The sequence below is a fragment of the Lontra canadensis genome, unplaced genomic scaffold, assembly GCF_010015895.1.
Source record: "Lontra canadensis isolate GAN:19392208 unplaced genomic scaffold, GSC_riverotter_1.0 scaffold28, whole genome shotgun sequence".
NCBI lineage: Eukaryota > Metazoa > Chordata > Mammalia > Carnivora > Mustelidae > Lontra > Lontra canadensis.
Window position 1 is genome coordinate 21,081,164 of NW_022631022.1, and position 16,449 is coordinate 21,097,612.

The following is a 16,449-nucleotide window of genomic DNA, read 5'->3' on the forward strand; positions in this document are numbered from 1 at the left end:
AGCAGGCTCCCTGCTGAGCAGAGAGCCGGATATGGGGCTCGATCCCAAGACCCTGTGATCATGACCTGAACCGAAGGCAGAGGCTTTAACCCATTGAGCCACCCAGGCGCCCCATATTAAAGTTATTTTAAAACAAACTATATGTTAGTGCCAATTAAATAGTGTATGTTTAATGCATGCAGGATAATACAGAATAAAGGAGTAATTAGAAGGTAATCTTGGGAGAATTCTTAGATAAAGAGGATTTGGGGATGGAATTGAGGAGAGGAACTTGAATACTGTTATAGTGAAAGTTTGCTCTCACTTGGTTTCATGTACCAGGTTCAGGAGCTGACATGGAATAAGATCTATGTAGACAACAGTGTATAATTCAGCTATTTGTGTGATAAAAGCAACGCAGGGTGCCTGGATGGCGCAGTGGGTTAAGCATCTGACTTCAGCTTGGGCCATGAACTTTGAGTTTTGGGATGGAGTTCCACATTGGGCTCCCTGCTCAGCTTTGGGTCTGCTTCTCCTTCTCCCTCTGTACTCCCACCCCTGCTTGTTGGCAGGTGCATGCGCACTCCCTCTCAAATAAATAAATCTTTAAATTAAAAAAAAAATGCAACACTTCACTTTTTAAATTATGCTTAGATGATGTTATCATCTAAGGAAACCTTTGAGACTAGAAAGTATGGATATTCTGTCTTCACTAACTCTTTTTTATAGCCTTAGAGTCCTCAAATTTTAAGCTAAAACCAGGAATTCTCTTTCTGTCATTCATGAGGTGAAGTAACTGAGACTTGGGGATATTGTGGCTTTCCCATTGATCCCCGCTAGTGAGGGTGCAGTTAGCACATGTATCTATTTCAGAGATATTATGTGCACATCTAGAGAACTTGCAGAATTTACATTAGGTTTGTTGCTCCTGTACATATTATACAGGCTGCGCCTCACCTTTCTCATTCTTGTTTGCTTTATGGTTATGTAGGATTCCAGTATGTGGGTGAGCTATAATTAATAGACCTATCCTCTGTTGATGGATATTTAGGTTAGTTTTGATCTTTTTTAATGCAATATTGAGTTTTTAAAAAGGTGAAAATGTCTGCTTTGAAATCTTTTCTTTCATATACAGTAAGTAAATATATACATGTATAATCTGTTTTAGTATTTGAGAATTTTATTGATCTCCTAAATATTTGTCTGTTTCACCTAAATTCAGTAATCCATGGTGGTCACACTTTGTGAGTGATATTCATTAAAGCGAATATCCATTCTTACAATTCAACATATTGAGTTAAGATGGTTTATTACTGTAAAACTCATAAAACTCTTAATGTAGTTATAGGAATTATAGACTTTTATTTAATCTCAAAGACTATCCAAAAAATTGTGCTTGAAATTATAGTATGTCTAATGATGCATATTAAATATAAAAGATTTGAATTAAAACTTCTGCAGAGTATGCGTTTTAAGAATGTTAGTGTTGGTAGTTGATAGCCAGCCATCCGTCGGTATATATTGTGTAATTCAAAGCTGTTTTTGCTTTTAGAACCTTTTGCCCAGGATAGCAGCCAAACTTGATGTTGCCCCAATTTCTGACATCATTGCAATCAAGTCTCCTGACACATTTGTGAGAACTATTTATGCAGGTGAGTAACCAAGGAAAATAATCAACGTGTTAACTTTTTGTGAATTTTAAAAGCAGAAATTAATTTGAAGATAGTATTTTAAACAAGTCATGCTTTAAATGGACCATCTTAAACATGTCTGAGAAAAGTCTTAATCCTAGATTTGCTGCTAGACCATGACATGACATTGTGCTTGATAGATCCAGAGCACAGTTCTTTCCTGCTTGGTTATTCAGTTTACAGAGCGATAAGATTTTTCAAGTCATCAATAAAAATTAGATTCACTATTCAATACATTTTGTAAGTGGCACCTGGAGAAGCAAAACTTTTCCATTTAAAAAAACAGTTTTCCTAATCTTCACTGCTTCTACTCCATTTCCATCTGCATTAAGAAATTCATTTCAATGTCTCTTTAGTTGATAGTTCTTCTGCTAAGCACACTAGTCTCTAGTGGGGCTAGTGAAGGCAGTGGACTCTTTGTTCTTATTAAAATTGTGTGTTTCAATTTAATGGTCAGTTCTCAAATTAGATCTTTCGTCTTTGGTAGTGTTTGAGGGGAAATATTGGTCAAGTTTAGGTCACTCTTACATGATTGCTAATCCATAATTTTTTTTTTTTTTAGATCTTTTAAAAACTTTTATTTAAATTCCAGTTAGTTCACATACAGTGTATTAGTTTCAGGTGTACAATATAGTGATTCAGCAATCCCATATATCACCCAGTGCTCATCATAAGTGCTCTCCTTAATCCCCATCACCTGTGGAATCCATTCTACCCACCCCCCCACCCCCTAAACCACCTCCCCTCTGGTAACAGTTTGTTCTCTATATAGAGTCTGTTTCTTGGTTTGCCTCTCTTCCCCGCCTTTGCTCTTTTGTTTTGTTTTTTAAGATTGATTTATTTATTTGAGAGAGAGCATACAAGCAGGGGCAGAGGGAAAAGCAGACTCTCCTGCTGAGCAGGGAGCCTGATGTGGGGCTCGATCCCAGGACCCTGGGTTCATGACCTAAGCCAAAGGCAGACGCTTAACCGAGTCACCCAGGCACCCCATTTGCTTTGTTTCTTAAATCATACAGTGACATCATACAGTATTTGTCAACTTATTTCACTCAGCATAACAATCTCTAGCTCTCTGTTGTTGCAAATGGTAAGATTTCATTCTTTTTTATGCTTGAATACTATTCATTGTATATATACACATCTTCTTTATCCATTCATCAGGGGGCGGTGACTTGGGCTCTTTCCATAGTTTGGCTATTGTAAGCTAATCCATAATTCTTTTAAAATCTTGGAGTATCACATCTCTTGTTCTTTATGCCCTATTATGTTTTCTTTCTTTTTAAAAAAAAAAAAGATATTATTTGAGAGAGAGCACCTGTGCATGCATGAGCAGGGGGAGAGGGAGTGGTTGATGAAGAAGCAAACTCCCCATGAGCAGGTAGCCGGATGCCAGGCTTAATCCCAGGATGCTGAGATCCCGACCTGAGCGGAAGGCAGACGCTTAACTGACCGAGTCACCCAGGTGCCTTCTGCCCTATCATGTTGTCATTTATTTTCCTCTCTTAATAAGCTTAGTAGCTGTGTTCCTAAATTGTTACAACTCATATTCTTGAGTTACTGACTGTGTTTTTGGAGAAGAAAGCTTTTGTTTATATTCCTTTTAGAAGTATGCCTTCTTATTGTGGCTGCCTAACCTATTCCAATTTTTTGCTTCCAGGCAGGTCAGCGCTTGCCCTGCTTTTAAAAACATCCAAGGTTATACAAATATCTACTGATGAATTTCTTCAGTGTTATGGTACCTTTTCCTATATTTAGTAGAAAACAACTGGTTCATAGTTACTTCTTGTTTTCATGAAGTAAATTCTGAACCTCAAAGGATACTTGCCTGTCATGGGTATTTTTAAAAAAATAAATTGTGTATTTCAGGGAATGCTTTATGTACAGTGAAGTGTGATGAGAAAGTGAAGGTATTTTCTGTCCGAGGAACATCTTTTGAAGCTGCAGCAACAAGTGGAGGTAGTGCCAGTTCAGAAAAGGGTGAGTGTTTGTTTGAAATTTGTTTTGTTTCTTGTTTTTCAGTTCATTGATTATATTAGAATAAGGTATGGCCTCTGGTTAAATTTCTTGAACAGTGTCTGAGAGCTCAATCTAAATAATATTTCCAAGCTTTCCAAAAAGAAGAAATATTTATAATGTGCCTTTTCATATCATTTTTGGTACTATTATAGTTGCTTTGATAGATCAAAGGAGTGTTGCTTCACTTTTTTCTCACTGTTTGATATTATAACACTTGGGAGACTCGGTAAAATGGAAGAATGTAATTAATAGTAAATGTATAGAGGGTGTTACTCTTTAATATATATATAGGTACAATGTTTGAACTTCATAGAGGGTTATTCCAGTTTTTCAGATAGACTCAGAGAATTAAATGACTTCTCAAAGGTCATATAGCTAATGAGGTAAAGGCTGGAATTTTATCCCTTCAATTCTTAACAAAAATCAGAGAGAATGAATTTAGAAGCACAAAAAATTCACAGTAACTAACAAACTTGAATTTCATGGACTTAATTCTTTATGTGTTTCTTTTAAAAATGCTATTATTAAATTTTAACTCACGGTCATTGTTTTGTTATCTGTATCAATGTATGCAGCATCAAGTCCTTCCCCAGTGGGGATAGCAGAGTGGCTTGACCAGAAATTAACCAAAAGTGATCGACCAGAGCTAACTGGTGCCAAAGTGGTAGTATCTGGTGGTAAGTGGAATATTATAATTATTAATTTTAAAAGATGTTATAAACTTAAAATTGATTTTATTAGTATTTATTATAGAGGAGTACAGATTTTTTTTTTTTTTCAAATGTAAGAAATAGGTAGGTTGCAAGTATTATTCCCATTTTACCAATTAGGAAAATGAAATCATGAGCTTGATAATACAATTTAGGCTCTCAGTTGCACATCTATATCACTGGCACCAGGGGGAGCTTGGTGCAAGTCATTTCTAAAGCTGTATAGAATGGAGTTTATGTTTACTTAATTTTTTTTTTTTTTTCTTGTCTTCTTCAATGAGGTCGGGGTTTGAAGAGCGGAGAGAACTTTAAGTTGTTGTATGATTTGGCAGATCAACTACATGCTGCAGGTAAAGGTATTTTCTTTAGTAGAAAAATACTCCCTTTTTGTTGGAAATATTTTTTCTTTATTATTTCATTTATATATAAGTCACTGAAGGCTGCAGATTATTTTGCTTTCTCTGGTTTTCAACTTTTCTCTCTGAAATGGTTTTTCTTAGTTGCCAAGTGATATACCATTCAGTGTACAGAGGGCCCTTGTACTTTTTTATTGTTTATGTAACACTCTTAAAGAGTGAAATTTTTGTTGTTTTTCCATTTAGTAATTTATTTATGTATTTATTTAAAGATTTTATTATTTATTAGAGAGAGAGTGAGCGAGCGAGAGAGGACGAGAGTAGGGTGAGGAGCAGAGGGAGAAGCAGACTGCCTACTGAGCAGGTAGCCTTATGCGGGGCTTGATCCCGGGACTTGATCCTGGGACTCAGGGATCATGACCTCAGTCGAAGGCAGCCACTTGACTGACTGAGCCACCCAGGCACCCCTGTTTTTCCATTTAAAAAAAATCTTTAAATGTCAGCTTCAGTGCCTATTTTAGATTCAGGAATGCCCTTGTTTTTCTCATTATTGGTAGTCTGATATCAATCTCTCATAAAAATAGAAGTTAATGTTATTTTAAAATTGTAGTTAACCATTTAAAGGAAAGATAGAATGTATTAAAAATGTACTGAAGAGAATGGAATGGTTTTTGAAATCAGAAAATTGGAAATATTTTAGTTTTTAATTATAGAACTATTGCATGAATATAATCTTTTTATAGGGGGCGCCTGGCTAACTCTGTTGGTCAAGTGTCCCAACTTTTGATTTGGCTCAGGTCATGATCTCATGATCGTCAGATGGAGCCCTTTGTCGGGCTCCACACTGGGCATGGAGCCTGCTTAAGATTCTTGCTCTCCCCTACTCTCCCTTCCCTTCCTGCTTAAGATTCTCTTTCTCCCTCTCCCACTCCCTCCCCATCTCTTTTGCTCTATCTCTCTCAAAAAAAAGTTTCCATTCTTTTCTTCTTTCCCCTTTTTAAGAGTTTTGTGTATAACTTTCTAGGTTTTTTAATATGCTTTTATATTAGCTAATACATGTACTCATAGAAACAGTACTGGTTTTGTCTGAATAAGGGCATTATGTTGATTCTATAATCAGATGGTTTTCTTTGAGGGTGTTTATTTCCTTCATTTATTCTTTAATTGAACAAATATTTATTGAGTGTCTGCCATATGTCAGGTATTATTTTAGGAGCTGGGAAATAGTAGTGAGCAAAATAAGCAGTCTCTCTCCTTATAGAAGTTACATTTATATTTGAGTGAGACTAGTATTAGTTTTCTGTGGCTACTGTAACAAATTGCTATTAAACTCTGTGGCTTAAAACAACAGAAAATTATTCTCACAGATGCCAGAAGTATGTTGAAATCATGGTGCTGGTAGGACCACACTCTGGTAGCAAATCTGTTCATTTCCAGTTTTTAGAGGCTGCCCCAGTATTCCTGGGCATGTGGGTGCATCACTCCAATATCTGGCTTTGTCTTCAAATCACCTTCTTCTCTTTGTATCTCTATCAGAACTCCCTCTGTATCCCTTTTATAAGGATACATGTGATGATATTTAAGGGGCGACCTAGATAATTCAGGATAAGGACGCTTTCTTAAGATCCTTTGTATCATATCTTTTGCCGTGTTGGTAATATAGGGGATTAGAAAGTGAATATATTTTTGGAGGGGCCATTTTTCTGCCTACCACAGACACTAAATATAATAAATTAGCATATAATAATATGTTAGAGGATAATAAATGCTATGAAAAGGAGGAAGAGTTTAGAGAGGAAAGATGTCAGTTTTAAGTAAGGTGGTCAGAGGAGGCCTTAATAAGGAGACATCTGAACAAAGGTGTTTTTTTGTTGTTGTTGTTGTTTTTGTAAGATTTTATTTATTTGGCAGGGAGAGAGATAGTGAGAGAGGGAACACAAGCAGGGGGAGTGGGAGAGGGGAGAAGCAGACTTCCTGCTGAACAGGGTGCCCAATGCAGGGCTCCATCCCAGGACCCTGGGATCATGACCTGAACCAGAGGTGGATGCTTAATGACTGAGTCACCCAGGCATCCCTGAACAAAGGTTTGATAGAAGTGAAGGAGCAAGCCATGAGGAGATCTGAGAAAGAGAATGTTTCAGGTAAAGGGGTAGGTAAACTACAAAGGGTCCAGCTAAGGGAGAAGCATGTCTGGTTTATGTGACAAATCGCAAGGAGGCCAGTGTGGCTGGAATGGAAAGTGCAAAAAGGGAGAGTAGTAAGAGATAAGATTGGGAGTAATAGACCAGTACACATAGGACTTTATGTGCTTTAGTAAAGAGATTGCTTTTTTCTTTTCTTTTTTTTTTTTTAAAGATTTATTTTTATTTATTTGACAGAAATCACAAGTAGGCAGAGGCAGGCAGAGAGAGAGGGGGGAAGCAGGCTCCCCGCTGAGCAGAGAGCCCGACGTGGGGCTCGATCTCAGGACCCTGAGATCATGACCTGAGCCGAAGGCAGAGGCATTAACCCACTGAGCCACCCAGGTGCCCCTAGATTGCTTTTTTCTTGATGAAATAGGAAACCATTGAAAGGTTTGAGTAGAAGAGTCACATGACTGGACACTCTAGCTACAGTTTTGAACACAGATATGTGTAGAGGAATAAGTGCATTAAGATCCCTCTTAATCCCAGTTAGGAGGCTATTTTAATCATTCAGGTGAGAGATACTGGTGGTTTCGATCAGGTTAGTAGCAGTAGATGTGGGGAGAAGTAGTTTTAGGATATATAGTTGAAGGTAAGGAAACTGGGATTTCTTGACAGATTGGATATATATATTATGAGAGAGAGTTTTTATCTGGCAGTTGGTAGGATGAAGTTACCATTAGCTGAGACAGTGAAGACTCCAAATGGCACAGTTTCCAGGGAGAGATCAGGAATTCCATTTTGGGCATATTAAGTTTTGAGCTAACAATGAAGAAACAAGTAGAAATTTCAATTAAACTGTTGTTATAGGAATGTGGAGTTCATTGGAGAAGTTTGGGTTGGAGTATAAATTTGGTAATCGGTTGTGTTTAGATGGTATTTAAAGCCATGAAAATGGATGATATCACCAAGGGAGTGAGTGTAGATAAAAAAGAGGTCCCAGGACTAAGCCCTAGACACTGTAAGATTAAAAGGCAGGGGAGAAGGAGAGAAAGACCAAAAGGAGTGGTAAGTAAGGCAACAAAACCAGGACAGAGAGCGCGATGTTTTGGAATCCAGTGAAGTGTTTTAGTCAGGTATTGTAATAGGTCAAGGAAAATGAGGACTGAGGGTGACTAATTTAGCCATTTAGAGGTCATTGGTGACTGAGCATTTTTAGTGGAGTAGTGGGGACAAAAACCTGAGTGGAATGGATTTTAAAGAATGATCCAAAATGGTGTTTACATGACTACATTGAGCAGTACATTTGTAATTTGCATGCGTTTTTGTACGTGTGTTATGTTTTAATAAAGTTTTTAGAAATAGATTGGGAGGCCTGGAACTGGAATCAATACAGACAAATCTTGAGAGAGATTTTGCTATATGGGAAAGCAGAGAAATGAACAGTATTTGGCAGGGGAATATTTTAAAGAAGGAACAAATAATAGCATGCTTCTATGCTGATGGGAGTGCTCCAGTTGAGAGGGGAAAATTAATCATGCAGGAGAGGGAGGGGAGATATCTGGAGTGGTATCTTAAGTAGGCATAAAAGTATATGGACACAACCGTAGGTTGATGGGTATATGTTAGTTGGAGCATACGGAAGTTCACTTGTGATGATATCAGTTTCTTAAGTGAAATAGGAAACAAGGTCATCGGCTGAGAGTGAGGATGGTAAAGATTTTGGACGCTTAATGAGAGAAGAAAAGATACAGAGTTATAGTTTAGGAAGCAGAGGATTCAGGTCTATTTATTTAAAGTAAAACCCAGTGCACACAGCTTAGTGTTGGTATTTTTCTCCAGTTATGCTGAACTACAGGGGGACAGGTATGGAAAATGTAGAGAGGTTGTTTATCTGTTAACTGTTTAACTGTTAATCTGTTAACTGGAGATGGAGTTTTTTCCAGTTGAGTGTGATCTCCAAGGTAAGGAGATGGAAGGCATATACAATGAAATGATTAGAATCATTGATCATAGAATTTAAGCTAGGTTAAAGAGGAGACAACATAGGGGAGAGAGGGTCAGCAAATAGAAATGTGGATCCCAGTGAGGTCAGAGGATTGTTAGAGCTGGGTGTGAAGGGAGTCAGCTAGAAAGAGTAGGTCACAAAGAGACATTGGAGATTGAGATTGTCAAAGGATATTGATAATGGAAAGGTTGGGGATATGACCACGGGTGTGGCTGAGGACCCAGATGATTGGAGAAGAGTTTAAGGAGCCAAGAGGCCAGGTGTTGAGATCTTTGAGAATTAAGACTAAAATTGGAGAAAGTGGCAATGGCCCAGAAGCTAAAAATCATTGAGAAATGAAGGGTAATGGATTTGTGGTTAATAGCCAGCACAGCAATAAATGGGTGACATGATCTGGTGATGTGAGATTCAAAGCTGAAGACTTTTAAGGAGGAAGGATGGAGAACTTTCTGAAGGTGTCAGTGAGGAGTCCCACCTCCAGGACCAGTGGTATGAAGATGGTGGCAGACGGAGCAGCATCTGCTAGAAGGGACTGCAGGCGAATCATTGTCTTCAGGGAGCATCTAGACAAAGGGGAAGATGGGTGTAGATTAGGGAGTATGCAGGGCTTTATGGAGATTAGTTTGTAGATTATGAAGGATAACCTTTGAGTCTGGACCTTGTTGTAGTGACTTAAGTAAGTAAAGGGCAGTATGTGACCAGTCCTCACTCAGGTAGTGACTGTGTGCGTTAGGAGATAGTGAGTACTGTCTGTGGCTTCCTTTTGCCCTCTCTAGATGAAGATGAAGACCTAAGACTCATTCTCGACCCCTGTTGTGAGAGGGGTGACTTCACTCCAGGTACAGGGCTCCTTGTTGACATCTGTTGAAGGAGGATGAAAGGCTACTTAACTTCTCATTTTTTTTTTAGATAGGTTAAAACTTATCTTGTGTTATGTATAACTTGTCTTTATCTGATCACAGATAATATCAAAAATTGTGAAGTTATTGCATAAAGGGACATTATATAATGGCGTGCCAAACAGATTACATATAATGTATGTTTTATGAATGCCTAGATGCCTTTTTGATAAAGCAAGCAGAGGACTTCAGCCAAATTTAAACTTTTAAATCCTTGGGTATAAATAGAAGGCATTTCTTGAAGTTTTGTGAATAAAATGCACTAGTACTTTTAGAATTCTTGATCATTGATAAGGGGATTTTTTTTTTTTTTTACAAACAAGGCCTTTATAAAATAAATTTGTAAGTGTACTTATTGGTGTCTTTTTTTTTTTAAGATTTTTATTAATTTATTTGACGGAGAGAGAGATCACAAGTAGGCAGAGAGGGGGAAGCAGGCTCCCTGCTGAGCAGAGAGCCCAATGTGGGGCTCAATCCCAGGACCCTGAGATCATGACCTGAGCCAAAGGCAGAGGTTTACCCCAATGAGCCACCCAGGCGCCCCTCGATGTCTTTTTATACAGTTATTAGTGAATATCCCAGCTAGCTGATGAATAGAGCTTAAAAAAAATGACAAATATGTTTCTCCTTTAGTTGGTGCTTCTCGTGCTGCTGTTGATGCTGGCTTTGTTCCCAATGACATGCAAGTTGGACAGACGGGGAAAATAGTAGCACCAGTGAGTATTGCAATAAAATATGCAATGCAAAATTCTGTGGGGATAAAAAGTTTGTGTGTATATCTGTATATATATCTGTGTGTGTGTGTATATATATATATATATATATATATAATATATTATATATATATATTATATATATAATATATAATATATATATATTTGTTGAATAACCATCTCAGATACCTTTCAGTGTTATCTAAGCAGTTAACCATTACAGTGGGGAACATGTCTTCACAAGGTCTGTGGATTTCTTGGTCTCAGTAAAATGCTTAGCAGTTCTTAAATCTGGCATTGTCTGTCAGATTTTTTTAAAAGTTTTTATTTAAATTCCAGTATGGGGTGCCTGGGTGGCTCAGTCGATTAAGTGTCTGACTCTTGATTTCAGCTCAGGCCATGATCTCAGGGTTGTGAGTTCAAGCCCCATGTCAGGCTCTGTGCTGGACCTGGAGTCTGCTTGATTCTCTTTCTCCCTCTCTCTCTGCCATTCCCTATCTCTCCCTCTCTTTAAAAAAAAAAAAAAGAAAAAAATTCCAGCATCTTTTGGATTTTTTTAAAGCAGTGGAACACTGTCAGATTCACGTCAAATCTTTTTTTTTTTTTTTTTTAAGATTTTATTTCTTTATTTGACACAGAGAGAGACAGTGAGAGAGGGAACACAAGCAGAGGGAGTGGTTGAGAGGGTGAAGCAGGCTTCCCACTGAGCAGGGAGCTGGATGTGGGGCTCGATTCCAGGACCCTGGGATCATGACCTGAGCCAAAGTCAGACACTTAACAACTGAGCCACCCCAGCGCCACTCACATAAAAATCTTTAAAAAATATTCAGATTGCACACTAAATATAAAATTGGTGAAAATAACATTTTATTAGTAAATGGATTTTATAAGTTCATGTTAACATTTATTTACCGTAAAGCCTATTTACTATTAATAAAATCTGCATTAATGAACACAGAATCTTGAAATCAGGAGCTATGAATAATAGTTGTCTCATCCTGTACAATACCTTCTCTCTCTTATTTTGTCTAGCTGCATGAAATTCAGAAAATTATGATCCATATAGATAAGTGATACTAGAATAATTTTCAGTTAAGCCTATCCCAGACTTAGAAAATAAATACTTTGGTTTAAAAGTTCAGTCATGGGCGCCTAGGTGGCTCAGTTGTTAAGCATCTGCCTTCAGCTCAGGTTATGATCCTAGGGTCCTGGGATTGAGCCCCATATCGGGCTCCCTGCTCAGGGGGAAGCCTGCTTCTCTGTCTCCCACTTCCTTTGCTTGTCTTCCCTCTCTTGCTGTCTCTCTCTCTTTCTGTCAGATAAATAAATAAAATCTTAAAAAAAGTCACTAATCGTATCTAATGATTGTTTACATTACACATTACATGGGTAGACATCTTCAGGCTTAAATTTACAAAAGATCAGACGCACAACGTTCCTAATTAGTAATACTTCTACAAGAAATTCAGAATGCGCTGAGGTGGCAGACAGACTTTTATTTAGTTTGACTGAAAGGCAGCACTTGTTAATTAGACTATCTGAATGATGGAATGACCAGTGGCATCTTTATCTGTATTGAAAATAAATGTCATACAGTCAGTCACCTTTCTTCAACATTGCCATTATGAATATAGAATTATTTTAGTTGTTTCATAAAGAATTCAAATATATTGAATACTTTAAAGACTTTGTTGAACATAAATCATATAATCCCCAGAGATTCTGCTTCATTAACTCTGAGTCAGACCTGGTCACATATATACATATTTAATTGTGTTTATGTGCACATGTGTTTAAGCTTTAAAACTTTTGAAACAATCTAGGGGTGCCTGGGTGACTCAGTTTAAATATATGGCTCTTGGTTTTGGCGCAGGATGATCTCAGGGTAGTGAGATCAAGGACCTCATTGTACTCTGCCCTGAGCATGGAGCCATCTTAAGATTCTCTCCCCCTCCTTCTGCCCTTCCCTTCTCTGCTCATGTGTGCGTGTGTGCTCTTTCTCTCTCCTAGAAATATCCCCCAAAAACCTTTTTGAAACAATCTCAAGTGTATAGAAAACTTTCAAATACAGACCAAAAACCTTTATTTTTGTGGGCCATTTGAAAGTAAGTTGCTGAGATGATACTCCATCATTCCCAGATATGTTATGTAGAACATTCTCCCGTATAACCACCATACAGCTTTTAAAATCAAGACATTACTGTTGATACATTAATTCCATCTTATCATCAGGTTTTGCCTATTGTCCAGTAATGTCCTTTATAGGAAAAGGCTTTAGCTCAGAATCACATGATGCCTGTAGCTGTCATGTAGCCTTCCATCTTAAACAATTCCTGTCTTACCTTGACTTTCATGACCTTGGCATTTCTGAAGATTATAGGATAGTCATTTTGAAGAGTAGAATGTCCCTCAAATTAGGTTTGTCTTATTTCCTCACAATCCAATTTAGTTTATGTATCTTTGACAGGATTATCACAGAAGTGGTATTTCATCCTATCAGGTGGTACACAATTTCATTTTGTCTTGTTACCAATGATTTTCACTTTGATCTTTTCATTAAGGTGAAATCTGTGAAATTTCTCTGCTATACAGTCACTTTTCCCTTTGTAATTAGTAAGTGTTTTATGAAGAGATACTTTGAAATGATGTGAACATTCCAATTTTCCTTAGACTTTCAATTCATATATTTATATCAGTATGGACTTTTGATTCCCATTTTTCACCAAGTGGGTGAAAATCCATCATCATCATTATTGTACAAATTGTCCCACATTTGGCCAGTGGGAACCTCTTAAAGGTGGCTTCTGTGTCTTTTTTGACGTGTTCCCATTTTTCTCTGAGCGCTTTCTTACTTGCTAACAGAACGCTATGTTCAGGCTCATTTTGTACTTTTCTTGTCTCAGCCCTGGAATCCATCTTTCCTCTAAAGAGCCCTGGTTCCTTTTAGTGAAGTAGAGTATTTAGCAGCCAACAGCTGGATGTTAGCTGCTTTCGTTGCTATTGGGATGTTGTTATTCCCAGGACCTCTCAGTGAGAAAAAGCTGGGGAATGTGCGTAGCTATGTGTATGTGTAGGCACATAAACATACATTTACATCTGTATTTCTCTATCAGTCTCTATTCCATATATTATTGAAAACTGTAGTTTACTCCGATACCGCCAATTCCAGTCTAATACCGCAGGATCAATTCTAGTTCTCTCCCTTTCCCTGTTTGTAATGCCCTTTTCCTGCCGAACAACCTGGACCTTGCCCTGCACAGATGCCCTCCTTGCCCCACTCCGATACCCTGCACTGAACAGTCCTTTCATATAGATACCCTCCCCGCTTTGCTTGGACTCTGATACTCCTGTCTGGATAATTTCTTCCCAAAGTACAATTTTACATTCCACCAACTATGTATTTGGGTTCCAGTTGCTCCTCATTTTTACCAACATTTGGTGTTTTAGCTGTTGAATGGTGAATATGTAGTGGTACATTATTGTGGTTTTAATTTGCATTTGCCTGATATCTAACTGATGATGAACATTGCTGTGTTTTGGGGATTCACATGTTTTCCTCAAGAAGTGTCTGTTTAATTCTTTGGCCCTTTTTTATTGCTTGTCTTTTTGTTACTGGAATGTGACGTGTGTGTGTGTGTGTATAAAATATGTATATAATTACTTCTGTAATAACTAGTTATAATATATGAGCTTTTTGTCAGATATGTTTTGCACAGACTTCTCGCAAGCTAAGCCTTGCCTATTTGTTTTTTTAATGGTATGGAGTTGAGGAATTTACCTTCTGTTCCATTTTGTTGAGAGTTGTTACCATGAATGGTTGTTGAATTTTGTCAAATATTTTTCTACATTTACTGAAATGATCTTCTGTTTTTTCTCCTTTATTTTGTTAATATGATGAATTACATTGTTTGATTTTTGAATATTAAAGCACTTTGAGTTACTGTGATAAACCCTACTTGATCATGATATCTGTTTAATATATTGCTGGTTTTGATTGATTGGTATTGTGTTATGGATTTTGGGGTCTGTCTTGATCAAAATAATCTATAACTTTCTTTTAAAAAATATTTGTTAATTTTGGTATCAACATTACTCTGGCTTCAGAAAGATGTTCCCTACTGCTCTATTTTCTGAGTGGTTTGTGTAGGATTGGTATTTTTGTTTTGTTTTTTGTTTTGTCTTAAATGTGATAGAATTCACCAGTGATGCCATTTTGGCCTGGAGTTTTCTTTGGTGGAGTGTTTCACAGTTAACACAAGTTCTTTAATGGTTTTAGGGCTATTCAGATTTTCTATTTTATTTTGAGAGTGTTCGGCTAAGTGATATGTTTCAGTGAATTGGTCCAATTCTTCTAAGTTGTCCAATGTATTGGATAAAGGTGTTTATAATACTGCCCTATTTTCTTTTTTTGCCTATCAGATCTGGAGTGATAGCTCCTCTTTAATTTCTGCAGTTAATTTGTGTCTTCTCTTTTTTGTTCACTTTCTCTTCATCAGTCTAGTGAAGAGTTTATAAAAGTGTTTTAAAAATCTCAGTGATCCAACTTTTTTAGAATGACAGCCTTATTGAGATACAATTCATGTACCATACAATTCATCAATTAAATGTTTAATTCAGTGGCTTTTAGTATATACACAGTTATACAACCATCATCTCATTTAGTGTTAGAACATTTTCGTTGCCCCCAGAAGACAAATACCTGTTTTTTTCCCCCAACTCCCCAGGCCAAGGCAATTAACATTCTACTTTTTGTCTATATAGATTTGCATCTTCTGGACATTTCATATTAATAGTTCATAATAATAATTATATAATGGGTGGTCTTTTGTGTTTTTTTTTTTTAATTTAGCAAAGTGTTTTCAGGATTTATCCATGTCATAGTATTACTTTTTATTGCTTATAGTATTCCATTATGTGGCTATACCCCATTTTATATATCCATTCGTAATTTGATGGACATTTGGATTGTTTTCATTTACTGGCTATTCTGAATAATGCAGATATGAATATTCATTTACAAGTTTTTGTGCGGACATATATTTTAATTTTTCTTGGATATATACCTAGAAGTGGATTTGCTGGATCATATAGTAACTCTTTGATTAACCTTTAGAGGACCTGCCAAATTGTTTCCCATGGCAGCTACACCAACAGTGAGTCAAATTTTAGCTTTGTTAATTGTTTTTGTTGTGCTTTTTTTTCCTCTTAATTTTCTCCTTTCTAATTACTTTGGATTTACCTTGCTCCTAAGGTAGAACTTCATTTATTTTGTATTGTTTATTTTAAAAAATTTTTTTGAAGTTTATTTAAGTAATCTCTTTACCCAATGTGGGGCTTAAACTCATGACGCTGAGATTAAGAGTTGCATGCTCTTCTGACTGAGTTGGCCAAGTTGTCTTATTTATTTTTTAATGTGAATACTAAAGGTATAAATTTCTGTCTAAGCACTGCTTCAGCTTATTCCACAAATTTTGATATATTTTTATCATTTATTTAAAAATACTTTCTAATTTATAAAATTAGAAATGTTTAATATTTGTGTTCTTTTTTCCCTAGAGGGCTTTCTGTTACTGATTTATAATTTAATTTTAGAGAATATCTCTATAATATTTCAATCTTAAAATTTACTGAGACTCATTTCATGGTGTGGTTAAATGCCCTCTCTTGATGAACTTGAAAAGAATGTATTGTGCCATTAGACAGTGCTGGAAAAAAGAGTGAACTTGAAGGTATGATAGTAAAACTCCAAAATGACACACAGAGAAAAAAATAAGAAAAAAAAAAAAAAACAGAAAAAAAAATGGACAGAGCATTCATGAGCCGTGGGACAATTTTAGCAGGCCTAATATGTGTATAGTTGGAACAGCCAAACTTTTTGGAGAAATAATGACCAGAAAATTTTTAAATTTGATGAAACCTGTAAACATTACAGATCTCAGAAGCTGAGCAAGCCC

General features: G+C 36.8%; 1 protein-coding gene across 2 annotated transcripts in view; it reads left to right on the forward strand.

Moving 5' to 3' along the window:
• The window catches only part of ETFA (electron transfer flavoprotein subunit alpha), an 82,162-nt gene that overhangs the window by 24,995 nt on the left and 40,718 nt on the right, over positions 1 to 16,449 (forward strand). Inside the window, exons 5-10 of one of the 2 annotated variants that reach the window (XM_032865130.1) lie at positions 1,532 to 1,631; positions 3,537 to 3,647; positions 4,262 to 4,363; positions 4,678 to 4,746; positions 10,416 to 10,567; positions 10,651 to 10,686. In XM_032865130.1, the coding sequence (XP_032721021.1) occupies positions 1,532 to 1,631; positions 3,537 to 3,647; positions 4,262 to 4,363; positions 4,678 to 4,746; positions 10,416 to 10,567; positions 10,651 to 10,671 (555 nt within the window). In that variant the 3' untranslated portion in view covers positions 10,672 to 10,686. Of the gene's footprint in view, positions 1 to 1,531; positions 1,632 to 3,536; positions 3,648 to 4,261; positions 4,364 to 4,677; positions 4,747 to 10,415; positions 10,568 to 10,650; positions 10,687 to 16,449 lie in introns of those variants that run through there. The other variant, XM_032865129.1, reaches the window with a different exon arrangement.